Here is a 17,731-nt window from a genome sequence, read left to right as displayed (position 1 = left end):
CCGTGGGACTGCGGATGGAAATTAGCTTTAGAGCTAAATCTGGCATATTTACATGTTGTATGTTCATGAATATGCAGAGTCCCGTTACAAATAAACAAATAAATGAAATGAAATTTATACAATGAACAGCTCCATTTTGTTTCCTCATACTTCTATGTGTACCATTTATACAAAAATCCACCACGGCACTTAACAAATTTTGTGTCCCATGATACTTCTTAATGTCTTTACCCAACATGGCAGCCATCCTTTCCTCGTGATGGCCAAAAAAACAAAGCCACTCTCTATTCTTACCGACATGAGGCGCTTGTACTCGTCCAGTCTCTGCTTGTTGGAGGCGATGAAGAGTCCTCCATTCTGGATCCAGCCTGTGTGGAGACCCGTCTCCTCCTCCAGGTCTTTGCTGATCACATTCCTGGTGTGGGCCAGGAGTTCCACCTCAACATCACTGGGACGGAGCTGCCACAGCAACCCTGGTGGAGGGACAGACAAAAATACATGTCCCACTATGTCAACATGCATGCAGGTGAACATACAAACGTACAACTGTAATCTCTTTATCGACAAAGACCTAATCTACACATGAGGTACAGACCAAGGGAAAGTTGATAAGAACAGAGATATAGAGTTGGAGTGGAAAGTGTACAGAGGATTTTGAACCATACCATGCCATAAAAACATGAGAATGAGGAAAAGTAGGTTGGAATATTATTTTGACTACATATTGATAGGTGATTATAAAACTGAGAATGAGTCTTCGACTTTGTTTGCTTGTATTCGGTTTATTTTGTTTTACATTATTAAGGAATGATGGAGTAGTGATTAAGGGGTGGGAACTGATAAACTCAGCTTCTTCCTGCTTCTTTTCGAGCATTCTTTGTTTACTGATTTGAATAATATAATGTGTTACTTATTTTATATGACTTTTTTTCTCTCTTTTTAATATGTTCGAAATAAAGAATGTAGAATCAATGTAGAATAAAAATCTCAATAAATTAGAATATCATGGAAAAGTTTATGTCAGAAACTGAATTCAAAAAGTGAAACTAATACATTATTAAAGCAGAAGTAAGTGATATATTTGTGTTAATATAAGTCTTAAATAGTTATATCTTCCGACAGCAATCACTTACATAGAGTGTTTGGACCGAAACACGGGTCTGTCAGTCACTCTGCTCTGCTCTGAGCCGAGGAGAAAACATTTCTCGTATCCTACAGTTTTTATCCAATGAGGAGAGAGAACGGCATGCAGGGCTGTGTGTGCAGCCAAGGGACGCCGTGAATGTGGTGACGTAGGGACGAGGACTGTTATGGTGCGTTCAAGGCAACTCGTAACTCGTGTTTTTCCGACCTGTGAAGTTGTACCAGTTCGATCTGGTACGAGTTCACGGGTTGGAAGTTACGAGTGGCCGTTATAGTGACTTTCACCGGTAAAACAGGTCGGAAAAACACGAGTGGGTTGCCTGGAACGCTACAAAGTCGTAAGTCGTGACTTGAAGCTGTAATTTACGGTTTCAAAAGCCTGCCTGGAACGCAGCATTAGCCAAAACGACCGGATCGCTTACTTCTGCTTTAACTATTACAGAATGAAACATTTCATGTCTTCATTTATTTAATTTCTTTAAATTGTAATGATTATGGCTCACATTTAATGAAGACCTAAAATTCAGTGTCTCAAAAAAAATGAATATTAGAAAAGACCAATTTAAAATGCATTTTTAATATGAAAATGTTGGTGTTCTGAAAGGTATGTCCATCTATATGCACTCAATACTTGGTCGGGGCTATTTGACTTGAACTACTGGAAATGGACTTTTCCATGATATTCTAATTTATTGAGATGAACCTCCCAAATTCAGCATGTACTTGAACAGGTTAATACAGTCTCCTTTCAGTTGTTTGTTTTGTTACCTGCAGTGTGCCAGGTGGTGCCAGCAGTCAGTCTGTCTCTCTCCAGCAGAACTACGTTGGTCATACCCATTTTAGCCAGGTGGTAGATGGTCTGACAGCCCAGACTCCCTCCTCCGATCACTACGGCGTCGGCCGACCTAAGGCAGGTGGCAGACGACCACACGTGAGCTGAGAATGTGACTTTCAAAATGGATGACGACATTTAAGACTCAAAACAGCACCGAAACTGTGTATTAAAACAGCGAATGGATGTTCATTTTAAATTGCAAACACGGTCACATCTACAGCAGATACTGTAGTACGGTGAGCACTCCTTCCATCCATCCACTAACCTAACCTGGGCAACGGTTTAGTGGGTCCAGAGGTGGCTCCGTCCTCCTGTTTGAGCGTCTTCTCATAGGGGACATTTTTTTCCTTGGTGTGCTCTGAGCTGTAGCACCGAGTACTCGTCCGGCACAAAGGAGAGACAGGAGGCCGCACTGCCAACGCCAGCCGCCGAACTGCGCTCCCTAGGAAGGCCATGGTCCCCTGTGGATGTTCAGAGAGGACACAAAGCGACAGTGTGACGTTATAGAATAATACATTGATTGTTTAGTACAAAAATAGGCAAGGTCTCAGAAGAGGATCACAAAAATGCAACTAGTTTTTCATGCATTTCCATAAACCTTTGTCTAAAAGTCCTCATAATATGACAATGAGATTATATTTATGGAAAAAAATGTTGCAGTGAGACAATACTTGCAGTAGGACCACTTGAAGTGAAGCTCAACCATAAAGCAAGACCAAGTGCAAGGGGATCAGTTAAAGAAGTGCACAGTAGGGGAAGTGCTATTTGGGGATTTTAGAGGGGTTAAGAGAGGAGGTGGTCTCAGAAAGGATAAGTCTTGGAGGGATTCTTATAGATAGAGAGCAACACCACTCAGCTCTGATGGCATTTTGTGGCTTGTTCCATCCACCTACAAACAGCTGGCAGACAATGATCCACACAGAGGCTGAGAAGCCGGTGACTGAGGTCAAGTAGATGGGTGCTGATTCAGAAGTAACTTTATAGGTGAGCAATGGTAACATGACTCTGATTTGCCGTGGGTATAGGATACAATCAATGGGTGTTATACTGTGTGTGCACAATATATACAGCATCTGCTGGCTCTGGTTGCAGAAGATACTTTTGTTACTTTTTTTTTTGGCTTTTCATGCCCTTATTAGATAGTACAGTTGAGAGACACTTTAAAGGGGAGCCAGAGAGAGGGGGATTGACATGCAGGAAAGGGCCACCAGATGCAGGATTCGAACCGGGGCCGTCTGTAGCGAGGACTGTGGCCTCTATACATGTGGTGCCTGCTCTACCGGATACTTTTGTTACTCTTGCTCACTGGCTTTTAATATCATCACACCAAATGGAATTGCGCATTATTTTATATACAAAATGGTCAGAAGGCTCAGGTAAAGGAGATGGTTCGAGATTATTTGACTCCAGTAGTTCACCTGAAAGGGTCTTTGACTTCTCCAACTAATGTTACAAGTCTGCTTGTCATTGCAATCTGGACTCCTGAAAGGTGATGATCAGCAAAAAACAAAATTTTGGAGATCAAGGTTCACATTAGCACATTATCACTAAGTTAGTTAGACTGCAAAGGTAGCATGGTCACTGAATGACCTATGTTGCTTTTGGAGGGAAAATCACTGCTGGGTTTAATATTACCTTCATCACATGACTGATGTTTGCTGATGGATAAAAACTGTCCAAGATCAGGCGATCTAATCACGTGCATTAGTCCCAGTAATGAACAACCCTGACATTACACATCACAAGTTTTTTTTTTATCAATCAATATTTTTTGACCTTCATCTTACTCTGCATTTGTATTATTACTGTATGCAGCATATTACAGAGAGTACAACACCCCCCTAAAAACACAAATGCAGCATGAAGCATGAGACCAAATCATCCATAAAGTCTGACAGTAAAGTACATAGAAAGTGCCTGGTCCATTTCTGGGATTTACCACTATTCTATCACTATTGAGATACTAAGTATCTAAGTATAATCCTGCAGAGGTTTAAATGGTTCTCAATGAGTTATCCAAGCTCTATGTTGTTATCTTTCCATGCACATAGCCTACCGTACATTGCACCACTATCTTAATCTACACACTGACAGTGCAACAGTTTTCTTCCAGGTGAGAGTTATGACTCGATCTTGACATCTAGTGCAACTTTCTCTGACAAAGTGATCATATTCCCCCAAATATAATGTATGAATGTTTCTTGACAGTCTTCACTACAGTTACATTTCATTGCAAATCGCACTGAAATATTCATCGGCTAGCCTGCATATTGGAACCGATAATGAGGAGAAACAAGTTTGAGGTTCATTTGCATAACAAAAAGTAAAGTTCTTCCACCTAAACCAAGTGCTTATTCGTCATCATTTGCCCTTAGGCCTTAAATTGACACACGCAAATAGTTTGTGGGTGAAACACAAAGACTGTAAAGCTGAAACACAATGGAGAAAACCTCTACCACCTTCATGTGAAGGAGTGTAGCAAATCCAAAGCTTAAATGCAACAGTAATGTAGTGTTTTTTAGTAACACGTGACACCGCTTGGTCCTACTGTAAAGTTTCCACAGCTTGTCCTCAACACAACCCAGTATCACTTTACTGTGCGTAAGAAGAAGAAAAAAAAACTAACACGCATAACGGAACATTTGATGCGTGCACTTGAACGCGCCACGTATGAAAAAAAACCAGAAAACCCAGCCAGAAGCGGCTGCAGCAGCCGGCAAAAAAGTAACGTGGCATTAAACGCCGCATGTGATCTCTCACACAAACAAGCACTGAATGCAAATCACCGTAACCGAACCTGCAACGTAGACTAACAGACATGCACTAGCCGCTGCTTCAAAGCGCTTCACTCTCCACAGTAATGCACTTACACTTCCGTTTGTTACAGCCCGTCCAGAGCACCGCTCGATGCAAAATCTGAAGAGATGAGGGGGGAAACAAAGTTTGCAGTGAGGGGATTGCAGTCGCGCGAAAATGGCCGGATACTTTTGTACGTCAGAGAGGGTGAGCCGTGGTACAAAGTGTGTCACGGGCGGTGCAGTAGCTGTCAGAAGGGGTGAGCTGTAAGTTGTAGTTCCTGTCTTCACCCCTCCCCACCCGGCGGAGCAGTCGGCCAAGTATAGTGTAGACATGCATATGAGCAAACGCTGAAGAGGGATAATTTGTTACTGCTCTAGAAATGAGGTCACTCAAGTGAGGTCACTGCAACAACACAGGGGTTCAAACCCACTACAGGACATTTCTGTCTTTTCATCCATCGAACTGCACAGAACAATTAATCATCATTATGAATAAATCAATAAGAATACTAAAAATTAATATCACCCATTTATCAGCAATACGAAACATTATGCATAACCTATGGAGTTCAAACTTGCACCAGCTTCGCTCTTTATGGACATGAAAAGTCCAAGGATCAGGGCTCAGTAGGCATTATATGGGGTTGTACTTGTTAACCAATGATATGCACCTTTTTATTGCTTTAATAATCTAGTTGAAAGGGTGTAAGGCAATGAAGACTCACCTGTTGCCACTTTCACCGGCACCGCTCAGAGACCATACTGGCCCTGAGAACTGTGATATTTTGCAAAGGTGCGGAGGCGTGGTCTGTTTTTCCTGTGTATCTATTTGTTCTGTCAATATTTTTCTTCCATCTGCATACATGAGTGTGTGTGTGTGTGTGTGTGTGTGTGTGTGTGTGTGTGTGTGTGTGTGTGTGTGTGTGTGTGTGTGTGTGTGTGTGTGTGTGTGTGTGTGTGTGTGTGTGTGTGTGTGTGTGTGTGAAAGAGGGAGAGAAAGTGTGTGTATGTGTGCATGTGTTGGGGGATGTCAGGGTGGCAGCTGCAGGAACTGCTGAAGTCCTCAAGGTCCAGCGACTAATCCAAGCAGAAGTGGAACATCAGCTCAACACTGAACATCATGAATGCAGAGTTGTATGTTGAGGCATGTGATAGATAGTTGTGTTTATTTTGCAGTGGAGGGGGTGAGCGCAGAGAAAACCTTTTAAAAGCTAAAACAACACTGCCTCCATAACCTATAATTATGAAACCTTATGCTCTGAGCCATATGCAGTTCCCCTGCCTGCTGAGCTGACCAACCCCACCTCCAAACCAGCAGCCAATACGGTGCTGAGTTCAGGGTCCCTCCTGTGACAGAGGGTTCGCTCCAGTTCATACAGCTTTGAACAGGACATGAGCTGAATGAAGGAGCTGAAGCCAATCCCCAAGTCTTATGTAGGCAATGTGCGTGTGTGTGTGTGTATTGTATGTTCTGCTCTAAGTCATAAATTGAGAACATTTTCTACAGCAACCTTTGAACTTTGTTGTCTGCTTTTAATAATGTTTTAAATACATATGCCTACGCTTATGAAAACAACAAGCCTATATGTATATAGTAAAGCACATGGGTTACATGTTGTGAGTTATCTTGGTCAATCAGACAGGGTGTTCCACAGAGAAAAAAGGTCACTCAAACCGGATGGATCCCTGCTTGCACAGACAGCTGTGGTACGCTCAGGGCTAAATGTGTGCACTTACACACAGCCAAGTGTGTGTGTGTGTGGAAACAGAAAAAATAATTAACATACACTAGTTGTTCAATTTAAGAAAGGGAGGAACACACTCGTACCATTGCATTTGAATTTAAGTAGCTAGGTAACCATTAATATTGAAGCTGCTTGCAAATGCCACGTCACAGAACTAACAAAAGAATTCAATACAAAGGACCCGGTTTGAATTACACTCAACTCACTGAGACTGACTGACACATTTTTAAAGGGAGGAATTAGTAGGAGTAGGAATAGGTATTAGAACAGGTCATTAAACTGTCTCATATACACAAACCTGACAATAGCTTTAACTGCTGTGGCTTTACGCCCAACAGATATTTGCCGTTTCATAAAAGTGAAATACAGTTCATACAGCTGGATTAGTTGGTAAAACTAAGTATGGAAATCTCCAACTGATTCCAAAGACCTTTACAAATTTCAAGGGGAATAGCGCCCTCTTGTGGTGAATGTTGGACAGTACAACATGTGGTAATACTTTCTTTCCCCTGAAATGACTGTTTAATTTATTGACCACAGTAAGTTTGACTTGTTAATTAACACAATCCATAGCCACATTCTTACAATGAAAATGTGTAAAAACTCATCTTTATTAACATCTGCAAAGTTTGCTCCACAGTCATCCATCCTAACATCCTGTTTTATAACATCTAAGAACAGATTTATTGCTCAGAGAGAGAGAGAAAGAGAGAGGCCTTTGCTGGAAAAGCCATTGCACTTTGCCTGTTGCACATCATGTTGTGTGACTCATCTGTCAACCAAAAAATCGAAAGAGACTCAAAATCCAATAAATTAAGATATATGCAGGAAATGCAACACACATAATGACAGGAAATTAATAAATGAGATCACACCATTATCCATGCAAAGACGTATGACATCAACTTAATGAACATAGAGAGTAACTGGATCATTATGATTTAAATCAATGGGGGACATGAGAGAATTACATCACTAGCATTGCAAAATTATTGACACATTCCTCAATTCAGTGTGATCCCAGGGATGCTTTAAGTCAGGGGATTTAACACAAATCATCTATAACTGGAGATAATACTTTGACATGCTGCACTGATTTTTATGCTGTAGACATGAATATAATTTTAGGTTTTTTTTAAAGTGTGTAAACAAAGACATGGTCCAGGTATGACACCGTCTCTGACCACGAAGTTCAATTTATGTGTCAAAATATGAAATGCGCAAACATTCAAATAGAGCCACTGAAAGGAGGAGGTCCACTAAGTCCATATTATTTCAGTAATGATTTGAAATTTAAAAAATTGAAAACATATAATTGTTCATGTTTGTTTAAACATTCAATGTGTTGTTAATTGTCATTAACACAATACTTCCTGCATATAGTCTGGTAACTATCAAACAGTCTTACACTGTCCCTAGAAACCATGAGGTACATCAACTTTAAAACTCCTAGTGAAGGGAATAATGGATTGATCTGGTTTTGCATTATGTACAACTATCTCTTAACAGTCCCAATGGAAGACATGCACCAATGGAAAAAAGTGTAGACATACAGATACACCAACATGACATCAATAACAGTATCAGACTTGTGTCCAGACTTGCCAGGAGTTGTGAGCAGTGCAGCTACTGGGGCCTCAGTCTGCAAGTGAAGCCACTTTCCCTTTGTAATAAGCATCATGCAATCATCAGAAACACTCAAACAAAACGTTCTGGACATCATCCATACAAACTGTGTAAACTCTCAAGATTGTTAAAGCTACAAAAGTTGTTAAAAATCTAAAAAAGGTGGATTGTTCTTGAGAAAAATCTGTTGTGCAAGTTGAAGCAACTGAATTGCTAAGGCACACCCAAGTATAAAAACAACCATTTTTACATGGTGACAAACAACAGTCCCCAGAAAAGAAAAAAAATCACCTTGTGCCGTATATTTCATCCATGTACTGTATATCGAGACTGAGCATGTCAGTGGTAAGACACAAGTGGACATAGTCTCAGAAATAGTTCCACGTCTCAGCATCTGTCTCTCTGACCTCGTGGCCTCTTGACCGGCAGGTTCTCCGCAGCTGCGTCAGCTCAGCACTAAAGTTCATCCTTGTAGGTCGCCGACAGCATCTCAGGTGGCGGCGACCCCTTCAGGGTCTTGTGTGAACCTCTCCAATCGGTGCGTACCGCGTCGTCGTCCCACAGGGTGGACGTTTCTGTGTCGCTCACCCACTTGTCTTCGCCGGCGTAGTGACACGGCTGGACCAGGAGGGGGCGTGTGCTGAAGGCTTGTAGGTTTCTATTGGGGAAGTGGGACATGTAGTCCTCACTATGGAGAGAAAACAGCAGGAAGGGATCACATAGTGAGACTTTAAAACACCTAATATGTCATAATAACAATTTGATCATAAGAAAAAAACACACCAGCAGTTAAATATCAGCACAATCTTTAGCAATATCTCCTACAATTCAGTTTTATTCAGATAATATCTGTTATTTTGGACCTAATTTGACGTATATCCATTTCACAGAGGCTGATTTTCAGTTACTCTTAACATGAAGGGCGACAGCAGGACCAATGTGTGGTGTGCGGTCGTTGTGCATTCTTAGCGGACCAGTCAAGCATATCAAATTAGAATCACAGAGGTGAGAGAGGGAGAGAGAGAGGGGATAGAGAAAGTGGGTTGGCGTTAAGCCAGTTTTCCACACATGATGAAACACACACACACTGCCAGGCCTTCTGGTTTGCAGGCCCTTCAGCCAAAGGTCCATTTCATCTCTTACAGTCAGCAGATCACATGTATCTCATTTACTCTGCTAGCTCATCACTGCGGGTTGATGAGAGAGGTCGTCTGGTCAGGGATGTTATGGGCAGAACTAGGTTCATTAACATGCAGCCATTAGATCGTGAGACACAGTTGGAAGGAGAAATGTTTCTAAGGTGTCAGAACGAAAGCAAACTATGACATCTTTATAAAAAAAAAAAAAACACAAACAGTAGGCTAAATGCAAATGACATACTCTTAAGCTGCTGCTGGTAACTGTTGATTCTCCTTTGTCTCTAGCCATGCTAGCAGGTCAATGTTGTTTTTAGCTAATACTAACATGATGAAAGCCAACACTAACATGCTAATGTGTAGCATATTTAATGTTCACCGTGTTCACTGTCTTAGTTTAGCCTGTTACAGTAGCATGCTACATTAGCTGAGTACCACTAAACAGAAATGTTGTTAGTTTTGCAGCTGGATCCAATTGAAACACTGTATTAAAGGACAAAAACTTAAAACCTCATGGTGGCACTTCAATGTCAAAAGAAATCTTTTTTTAAGTTCACCACAAGTCTGCTACAGACACATCTGAGTCCACTGTTCCTTTCTGTCTGGCGACCACACTGTGCCCTAAAAAAAAAAAGTCACAGTCCACAATCCCACATCGCCCCAAAAAACCTAGACAACCAATCCCAGAGAGAGATGCTGCCATAAAACCTGTAGGCCTGTACCATCAAGAGACAAAGCTTAAAAAGCAGTATAATATCCACCTGACAAGAAGAGAGATTATGGCCCAACTGAATTTCTTTTCAGAGAAACTCTTTTGTAAAACCACAGACTAAATATATAGCATGCACACAAGTTTAGGCAGCTATAAGGAAGAATGTCTGCAGCGCCTTTGAGGTATATTTCTGGCTGGAAGAATGCCGAGAGACTAGTTTTAACATTAGAAGTCGCTTTGTGTGAATGTGATTGACGAGAAACCAACCCACTTTACTATCACAAAAACTACTCATTAAGATCAAAGATTAAAACAAGGAGAATATGAAAAAAGGAGCACATGGCCTCAGTACATACTTGGGATGTTTGTCATACATGATGGGGAGGAACTCATCCACAGGCAGCATTTTGGAGAGAGGCTCAGCATTGAGCAGTTTCTGGGCTCCCTGCAGGGAGATGGCGTAAGACAGAGTCCAGTACGAGTAGCCCGCTACCACCAAGTTGCGCACATTTTCCACCGGCTCCTCGTCTCCAGGATTCACCTGCTTCCTGCCGAAGTATCTGCGGCATCGTGAAATGAGAAAAAAGAAAAAAGAAGAGGGTGAAGAAAAAAGTCCAAGACAACTCAAGAGCTGAAATCTGTTGCTTTTCTTTGCAGCCAAGAGCAGCAACAACTGTATTGCGTTATTTGTTCTGCATATGTGTCCAACCATTTCCAGAGAGTTGTGGAAACCAAAATGTAGAGGGAAAAAAAATCCTAGTCTGGTCCTGCTCGCCGATAAATGCTTTGAAAATATTTTACCACGTGTCACCGTGAAAGTTTGTTTCCATGTGTTTTACAACCTGAATCACCAGGAAACCGACTCAGAAACACAGAGCAGCATTGGTATGCAGACACACACGGGGGAATATTTACACCCTGACACTGTTCAGCTCTGTTTGAATAAGCTGCAAGTGATGTGTGCTGCATTCCTGAATGTGGATTTTTTTTTCTCTTCTGCCCCCTTTTCCTCCACACACAAACACACAACATACTTTTTTGGAGCATACTCTACAGACTGAACTTCTCTGCCTCATCCACAACCTTAACTTAACCCCAGCCCCAACAGGAAGCACAGGAGGAAAACTTTGTCTTACATGAGGTCCCAATCCAGCTCCACCTGCTCCACCTCCTCCATCAGTCTGAGGACTCGTCGTTTGAAGTTGGACTGGAAACGAACGTCATCTTCAAAGACGAGTGCTTTATCCATCTGCTCATCCACCATCTGGGGAGAGGAGGGAAAAAAACATTGTGTTTCCCATCAGGCTTCATATTAGGTCTAATTTGCAAGATTTTAAAACCTTGAATGCGGCTGAAACTTTTCAAATCAAATCTCTAAGTCATCTTTCTTTAACAGCAAAGGAAAAAAAGACAAAACACACAAGCAAGAAAATACTAGCTAAGAAGATAAAAGATAAATGTTGTTTGGATTTCAGTCTATGAGGCATGTTTGTTCCATCTGTGACTAATTAAAGCTATAAAAGTGATTAATTGCAGCGAAATAAATAGAAAAACTAACTCATGAGGCATCTGGATGAGTTTAGAAATGATAAACAGGTTTCATTCAAAAACAAACAATCCTTCTATAACCCACCTTTTGATCATATTGCTCAATACAAACCAGTATGAGTCATACCATCATAGACCTCTTTGTATAAATTGTGTGTTCTCACCTCCTTCCAGATGTAGAAGTGGCTGAGGAAGCAGCCCACCTCTCCTTTAGTCAGGGTGCGTCCAGAGAACGGGTCGTAGTAGCCTGGTAGCAGGTCAACACCCAGGATCTTAATGTCACTGCTGTTCAGTGCACTGTACACACACACAGGTACAGGTATTACATTCCAATAATTCCACAGATATCCTCACTGCTTGCCGTCATCTGCAGCCATAAAAATAGATTTTTTCAGTCATAACTGTCTTCATTCAGATTTGCTCAAAATGGGATTATAACTGAAGCATGAACCTACAGTGAAAGCAAGAATCATGAGGTACTGGTATGTCAGTATGTTCCTGTGGAGAATTTTCAGATATATGTAGATCAGATATTCCCTGATCTACATTTTTGCTCGGTATCTGATATGTTTTGTATTGATTTTCCCTTTTTTTTTTTTAAGAAACAAACACTTCAAATACATTTTCCACCTGAGTGTTGTCACTGTATTGAGTGCCACACTTACTTTCCATCCACAGCATCCACCACCTTGACGTCGATCTCCAGCTCATTCAGAGAGAACAACATCCGGTCTCTGCGGTCGGGACGGCGTCGCAGATTTATCAGATAAATCTGGAACCAGGAGGAAAATTAATATTCAACTCTGTCATAGCTGTCATGCACATTGTTAAACTCCAACTGAGACTTTTCCACATCATATTTTAAACTATATTCATCCAGAGACAACTTTTCATTAACTACATACTTCACAATCACGCCAGATAATGCTTTTTTAAAAAAGCCTGAAAGGCTCAATTTCTCTAAGTTTCCATCATTCAATAGCAAATGTGTATGAACATTTATTTAAACTCAATAAAATGGATTTAACAACTGGATTTTGAGTATCATTCAAGAACTGAGGGATGCTTTTTTCTTTGACGCTGACACAAAAATCCTTTTACCTCGTCAAAGCCCATGAGGTCTCTCTGTTTGGCGAACATGTAGACGAAACGCGAGGGACGCATTGGAGGGCCGTCAACTTTTTGAGTTGAGAGTTGAAAGAGAAGAACACAAATCAATAAAAAGCAGCTGAAATTTCACAAAATGAACATGTGGAGAGAGAGAGATTAACAACTAACTGCTAACTGCTTTTTACATGTTATTTCAGTGTGTGTATCAGTTTGTCAATAAAACAATGAAGTCAGGTCTTACCCATGGACTCAAGGTTGGCGTGAACAAAGTTGAGGCGATCGTCTTCCAGGGTGTGGTGAGGCTTGGCCGGGACGTTCAGGTAACCATAGCGCTCCTTGTTACACAAGTACATTTGTATCTCTAAAAAGGAATTAATCAATAAAAGAATGAATGAACATGGTGAAAAAGCGAGTTAGGGTAGACTTTACTTTGCTTGAGTAAAATTGTCTTTTTTTATGTTTTTTTTATTTTTATCTTTTACGCCTTTTACGATTGATAGGATAATCAGAGAGACAGACAGGAAAACAGGGAGACAGAGAGGGGGAATCAAACCCCCTTCTTTTCTTCCCCTATTTATTTATTCCATGTTTAACTGTGTTCTAACTGTATCCTTAACTTTTTAACTGAGTATTTAACTGTTTTTAATGAAATTCACATCTTTTTTTACGGTGAGACGAAGGCAATTTTCCACCATGATGGACAATAAAGATTTATTGTATTGTATTGTATTGTATGTGATGACAAAAACATGCCGACAATCAAGCTGTGACAAACCTGCTGCCCGACAGGAGAAGGCGAACACGATGATGTCGTCGTAGGGCCATGAGTAATCCTCGTGAGGAGGGTAGAAAGCCAGATTCTTCATGCCCTCCTTCCTTAAATCCAGCATCACTGTGGAGTGGACCATGGGGACTGGGAAACAGCCCAGTCTGTGACGGTGACGGGTGGGGAAATACTCTGCTGTCCGACGATAATACCCCTAAAGAAGTCCATACACACACACATATATAAGGAGGTGACGCTTTGCACTAGTGTAACCTTCCTACAGGTGACTCATCACTACCTGAAGTGTTGCTCACCTGCGGAGTGATACCGCACCAGTAGTTGGAGTACGCTCCTGCAGAGTCTAACATGGGAGCAATGACTGACTTGTTCTCTGCTATCAGCAGGTTGAGTGTGTCTGGGTTGGTGAGGATATTGTCTGTGTCAGCATACTGAAACAGAGAGAGGCAGAGAACAGAAGAGCAATTGTACTATCTTGTCTCCCTGCAACAATGGATGAAATAACAGCAACAAAGAAAGAACATATTTCAACAGATGAATAAAGGCAGGTAGTGATATGCATCTTTTTTTTCTGCTGTCACAAGTTGGATTCATTATAATGTACCAGGATGTAGTCGGCCCAGCGCTTCCTGGCAAAGTTCAGTGCCGCCTGCTTCAGCTTCATCACATACTCATATCTGGTGTTGGGCCAGTGCTTGGGACCCAGCTCGCCTGCATAGAACCTGCATAACACAGAAACAACACACACCACATATACTGTTATTATCTCGTATCTCATGATTTTTAAGGCAGGCTGAAACAAAATAACTTTATAAAATAAATAATACAGCAAAACCATTTGTTCAAAACTAAGAAATAAGTATCATCAATCCATCCATCCATCCATCCACTCACATTCAGGCACTAAGGGTAATTTAGAGTCCCCAATCAACCTAATGTACATGTATTTTGGCCTGAGGAAGCTGGAGAACCTGGGGAGAACCCACGCATGAAACAGGAAGAACATATGAACTCCACCCAGAAAGGCCCCAGACCCAGAAATCAAACCTAAAGCCTTCTTGCTAAGAAATAAATATCAAAACACAAAAAACTGAATGTATGTGAATCTATTGGAGGGTGGAAAGCCAAATAAATTCCACTTATACTATATGATAAACACAGAATATACTGTGTGTATATATACTGTATATAGAGGTATACTGACTCTGAGGGCAGCAGAGTTCATATTATTTGACATGTATGCACAAATAATTTCCACCTCCTCCTCTGCTCAGACAGATGTCCTCATAGAGAGACATGTACGAACGAGCAGAGGCGTGCCGCATCATTCTTCATTCGACTCCACTCACAGGTGAGCTGCAGACTAAGATGCTACAAAGGCGTACTGACACATTTTCATTCTGCAAAGAACAAAAGATAAAAATGAGTAAGATCAAAGCTTCAAGTGCAGCTTTGAGCCGAGCCATTAGCAGCAGGCTTGATTCATTTCATTACTACTGGTATGACACTTCAGGGAAGCTTTGACTGTGATCCTGCTAAAATGAAACAGAGCTTACTCCTTTCTTTCCCCTCATATTAATGCACCCACTGAAGTGTCCTGGGTGAGATTTGCTTGTTCTACCCATGGATCAGGACAGGATCAGTGTTAAACCAGACTACAAAAGTTCTGTAGTTTGATACACTCGCGTCTGGACTTACGTGGGCTGCTCCATCGGTCTCCACTCAACGTAATGGTAAAATTTCTGCACCACGGTCAGCCACTCCTTCAGTATGGCCGTGGTGTTATCAGAGTTGTGATCCGTGGCAGCCCTAAGGAGAGAGGACACAGATGGTGCAAATGAATGTACGTTTCCAGATATGATGAAGATGAGACAGAGTGAATTTGTTTTAACTGAATATCGACATAAATACTTATGCACAATCTGTTCCCTTTATGTGACAGTTAAAAGAGCTACCACTATGAGCAGCGCTAAAGGGCAAGAGGCACTGGTCAGTGAGGTGTTTTCAGAGCCTTGATCAGGATTTCACACATATTTGAAAAACTTTCAATAATCCCACTGCTACTTCAGAGCTCCAATACCAGCTCCAGTAAATTTGTGAAAATCAGGGTTAGTAAACATGAAACAATACCAAAACTTTTGCCCATTCTTTTGTAACACAGTAGGCGCTCAGTGTGTTGCTGTGATTTAGACCATTCAGAGCCTAAGTGTAGTCTAAATCAATCATGAACCTCTCCATGGTAAAAAATACGGAGCCTTTGTATGACTCTTAACATCAGTGTGATTAAGCATTGTAACTTACCATGCATTTAATTTTCTGAATTAGCTGAAAACATCTGATCCCATTAACAATGTAATGTTAGGGTTCATGTTGTACCACAAAGCATGATGTAGGCTAATATCCTATACACATACATCACATTTGTAATTCATTTTAGGTCTATTTTGTCATTGTAAGGTAACCATGCAATAGTTTATCTTTCTTTTTAGAACAAAATTTTTAACTTACAAAACAAACAGGCTACATGGGAGTTACTTGAAGTAGTCAGGGCATATGCAGCTTTTTATGATCATTAGTGTATGACAGTTTATTCAAATCATCGTTGGGGAGGAACATCAGATCAGAACAAACTCCAAATTAATGCAATGCACAGAAGGAAATGACTGTGGCGGAGTGAAAGGCAGATTGACTGAGACTGAGAGGCTCACAAGGAAGAGGGGGAGATAGAGGAGGGGAGAATGAGGAGAAGGAGGAGGAGGAGGAGGGGGAGAGCTGCTGCTTGCTTTCACAAACTCATTTAAATGCCATTGACCTTTTGAACGGCTGCAATAGACGGATACAAAAAAAAAAGGAAAAACAGAGGAGAGCCCCATGCAGCCATGCAGTGTCCATGCAGGAGAAACAACAACAAAAACCCACCACACAGAGATGCGATCTTTGGGGTAGTTGAGTCTCTCCAGAGCTCCGAGGTAGTAGGGCAGGGAGTGAGCAGCGTTGCGGGCTATGATCGCGATTACCACGGTGGGAGGCTGCATTTTCGACTCCTCCGGATACTTCTCCTCCGAAAAGTAACTCTGTGCCCGGGTAACAAAGGCCGTTAAGACTAGAAAGTGGAGTAACATGGTGGAGGGAGGCTGAGAGGATCCGGCTCAGTAAATCCAACCAGGGGCTTCAGCAGCGCAGCACGTAGCCGCTGGACGCGTCAGCACTCCAAGAAAAAAAAAAAAAAAAACAGGGCTTTCCCAAATTTTTTCAACCCCCTCCAACTGTAACTTATTCTACAAGCTCCTTCGATTTTTTTTCTCTCTCCAAGAAAAAAATCCAAATCCCCGGTCCTAGAGAGGGTTGCAGTTACAACTTCCGCTTTAGGCTCATATGGCTCAGGAAAAGTGTGATAACGTTATCCCTGAAAGATGAAGGCGTGATTTGGCCACAGTCTGGCTCTTCATACATCTCAGAGGATGGCGGTGACATATCCTGGTGGAAAATGGGGAAACTATGACGTTAAGCAGCTGACATGCACTGGCCCACTCAACAAACCCCATAAGGAATTTGTTTCTTTTCCCCAGACAAAAAAAAATGTGGGAACATGCTCCAATTTGTCAGAAATGTTCTATAGCCTATATTTTTTAGTGATTTACATTTTTTAGCTAATAGGTAAATAATAAACTAACCACTGTAGTATTTCCATTTATAAGCATACTAAGCATTGGGATATAGCACATACATTAAATAATTAATAGATAACACACATAAAGTTAAAATGCAGTAGGTATAGTATGGCAGCATGGAGGATGCATTGTAGGCTATCTATGCAGGCCTACATGGCAATTTGGGGTGTTTATTCTGGCAGCAGTTTCAGAGGTTCACCAGCAGAGGGAGGGTTTGATCCAAGAGAAGGCCCATAAAAAGCATATGGCTTATATAATTACAATTATATGGGCAAGGAGGAGCTCAGCCTCGGAGGAGGACACACAGGCTAAAGAGGCTGACATTTCTCAGAAAGCACAGATTTGGCTTAGAAACGATGATAATGGGTATGAGACCACCTCAGAGCGGGGATGTAGCGTGGATTATGCTCAGCTGTATTTATTTGAGAGCTATATTTGCTTTGCGGTTTTAAATTTTACATGCAAAACATATAATACTATCATTAAATACAATGTTCTGATATGGAAAATGCTGTTTCCCATTTACCACAGAGACACACTTTAAAAAGTGTTTAGAAGCTGTAACCATAATAGCTTTATTTGTATTTCTCTGTTAATTTATTCAGACTTATTTAGGTATTTAT

The 17,731-nt window shown here is 41.3% G+C and overlaps 2 protein-coding genes across 3 annotated transcripts in view; both read right to left on the bottom strand.

Annotated features, from left to right (window-relative positions):
- The window catches only part of sardh (sarcosine dehydrogenase), a 42,669-nt gene extending 37,054 nt beyond the window's left edge, over window positions 1-5,615 (bottom strand). Inside the window, exons 1-5 of one of the 2 annotated variants that reach the window (XM_083983217.1) lie at window positions 5,502-5,517; window positions 4,849-4,894; window positions 2,249-2,439; window positions 1,912-2,048; window positions 295-473 (exon numbers count right to left, since the gene is read on the bottom strand). In XM_083983217.1, coding sequence (XP_083839343.1) covers window positions 295-473; window positions 1,912-2,048; window positions 2,249-2,433 — 501 coding nt within the window. In that variant the 5' untranslated portion in view covers window positions 2,434-2,439; window positions 4,849-4,894; window positions 5,502-5,517. Of the gene's footprint in view, window positions 1-294; window positions 474-1,911; window positions 2,049-2,248; window positions 2,440-4,848; window positions 4,895-5,501 lie in introns of both variants that reach the window. The other variant, XM_083983218.1, reaches the window with a different exon arrangement.
- Window positions 5,616-8,603: 2,988 nt separating this feature from the next.
- On the bottom strand, window positions 8,604-16,711 carry cercam (cerebral endothelial cell adhesion molecule; the record flags this gene model as incomplete). Its single annotated transcript, XM_083983228.1, has 12 exons — window positions 16,357-16,711; window positions 15,136-15,246; window positions 14,042-14,159; window positions 13,734-13,868; window positions 13,429-13,633; window positions 12,895-13,014; window positions 12,645-12,721; window positions 12,209-12,315; window positions 11,708-11,840; window positions 11,132-11,259; window positions 10,352-10,555; window positions 8,604-8,835 (listed from the first exon to the last, which is right to left on the bottom strand). The coding sequence occupies exons 1-12, from the start codon at window positions 16,557-16,559 to the stop codon at window positions 8,604-8,606; spliced, it is 1,773 nt and encodes a 590-aa protein (XP_083839354.1). The 5' UTR covers window positions 16,560-16,711.
- Between the last annotated feature and the right edge of the window lie 1,020 nt (window positions 16,712-17,731).

The sequence above is a fragment of the Trachurus trachurus genome, assembly GCF_905171665.1.
Source record: "Trachurus trachurus genome assembly, chromosome: 12".
Lineage (NCBI taxonomy): Eukaryota > Metazoa > Chordata > Actinopteri > Carangiformes > Carangidae > Trachurus > Trachurus trachurus.
The sequence above is the reverse complement of the archived record's forward strand: the minus strand, read 5'-3'. Positions and strand labels throughout refer to the sequence as shown.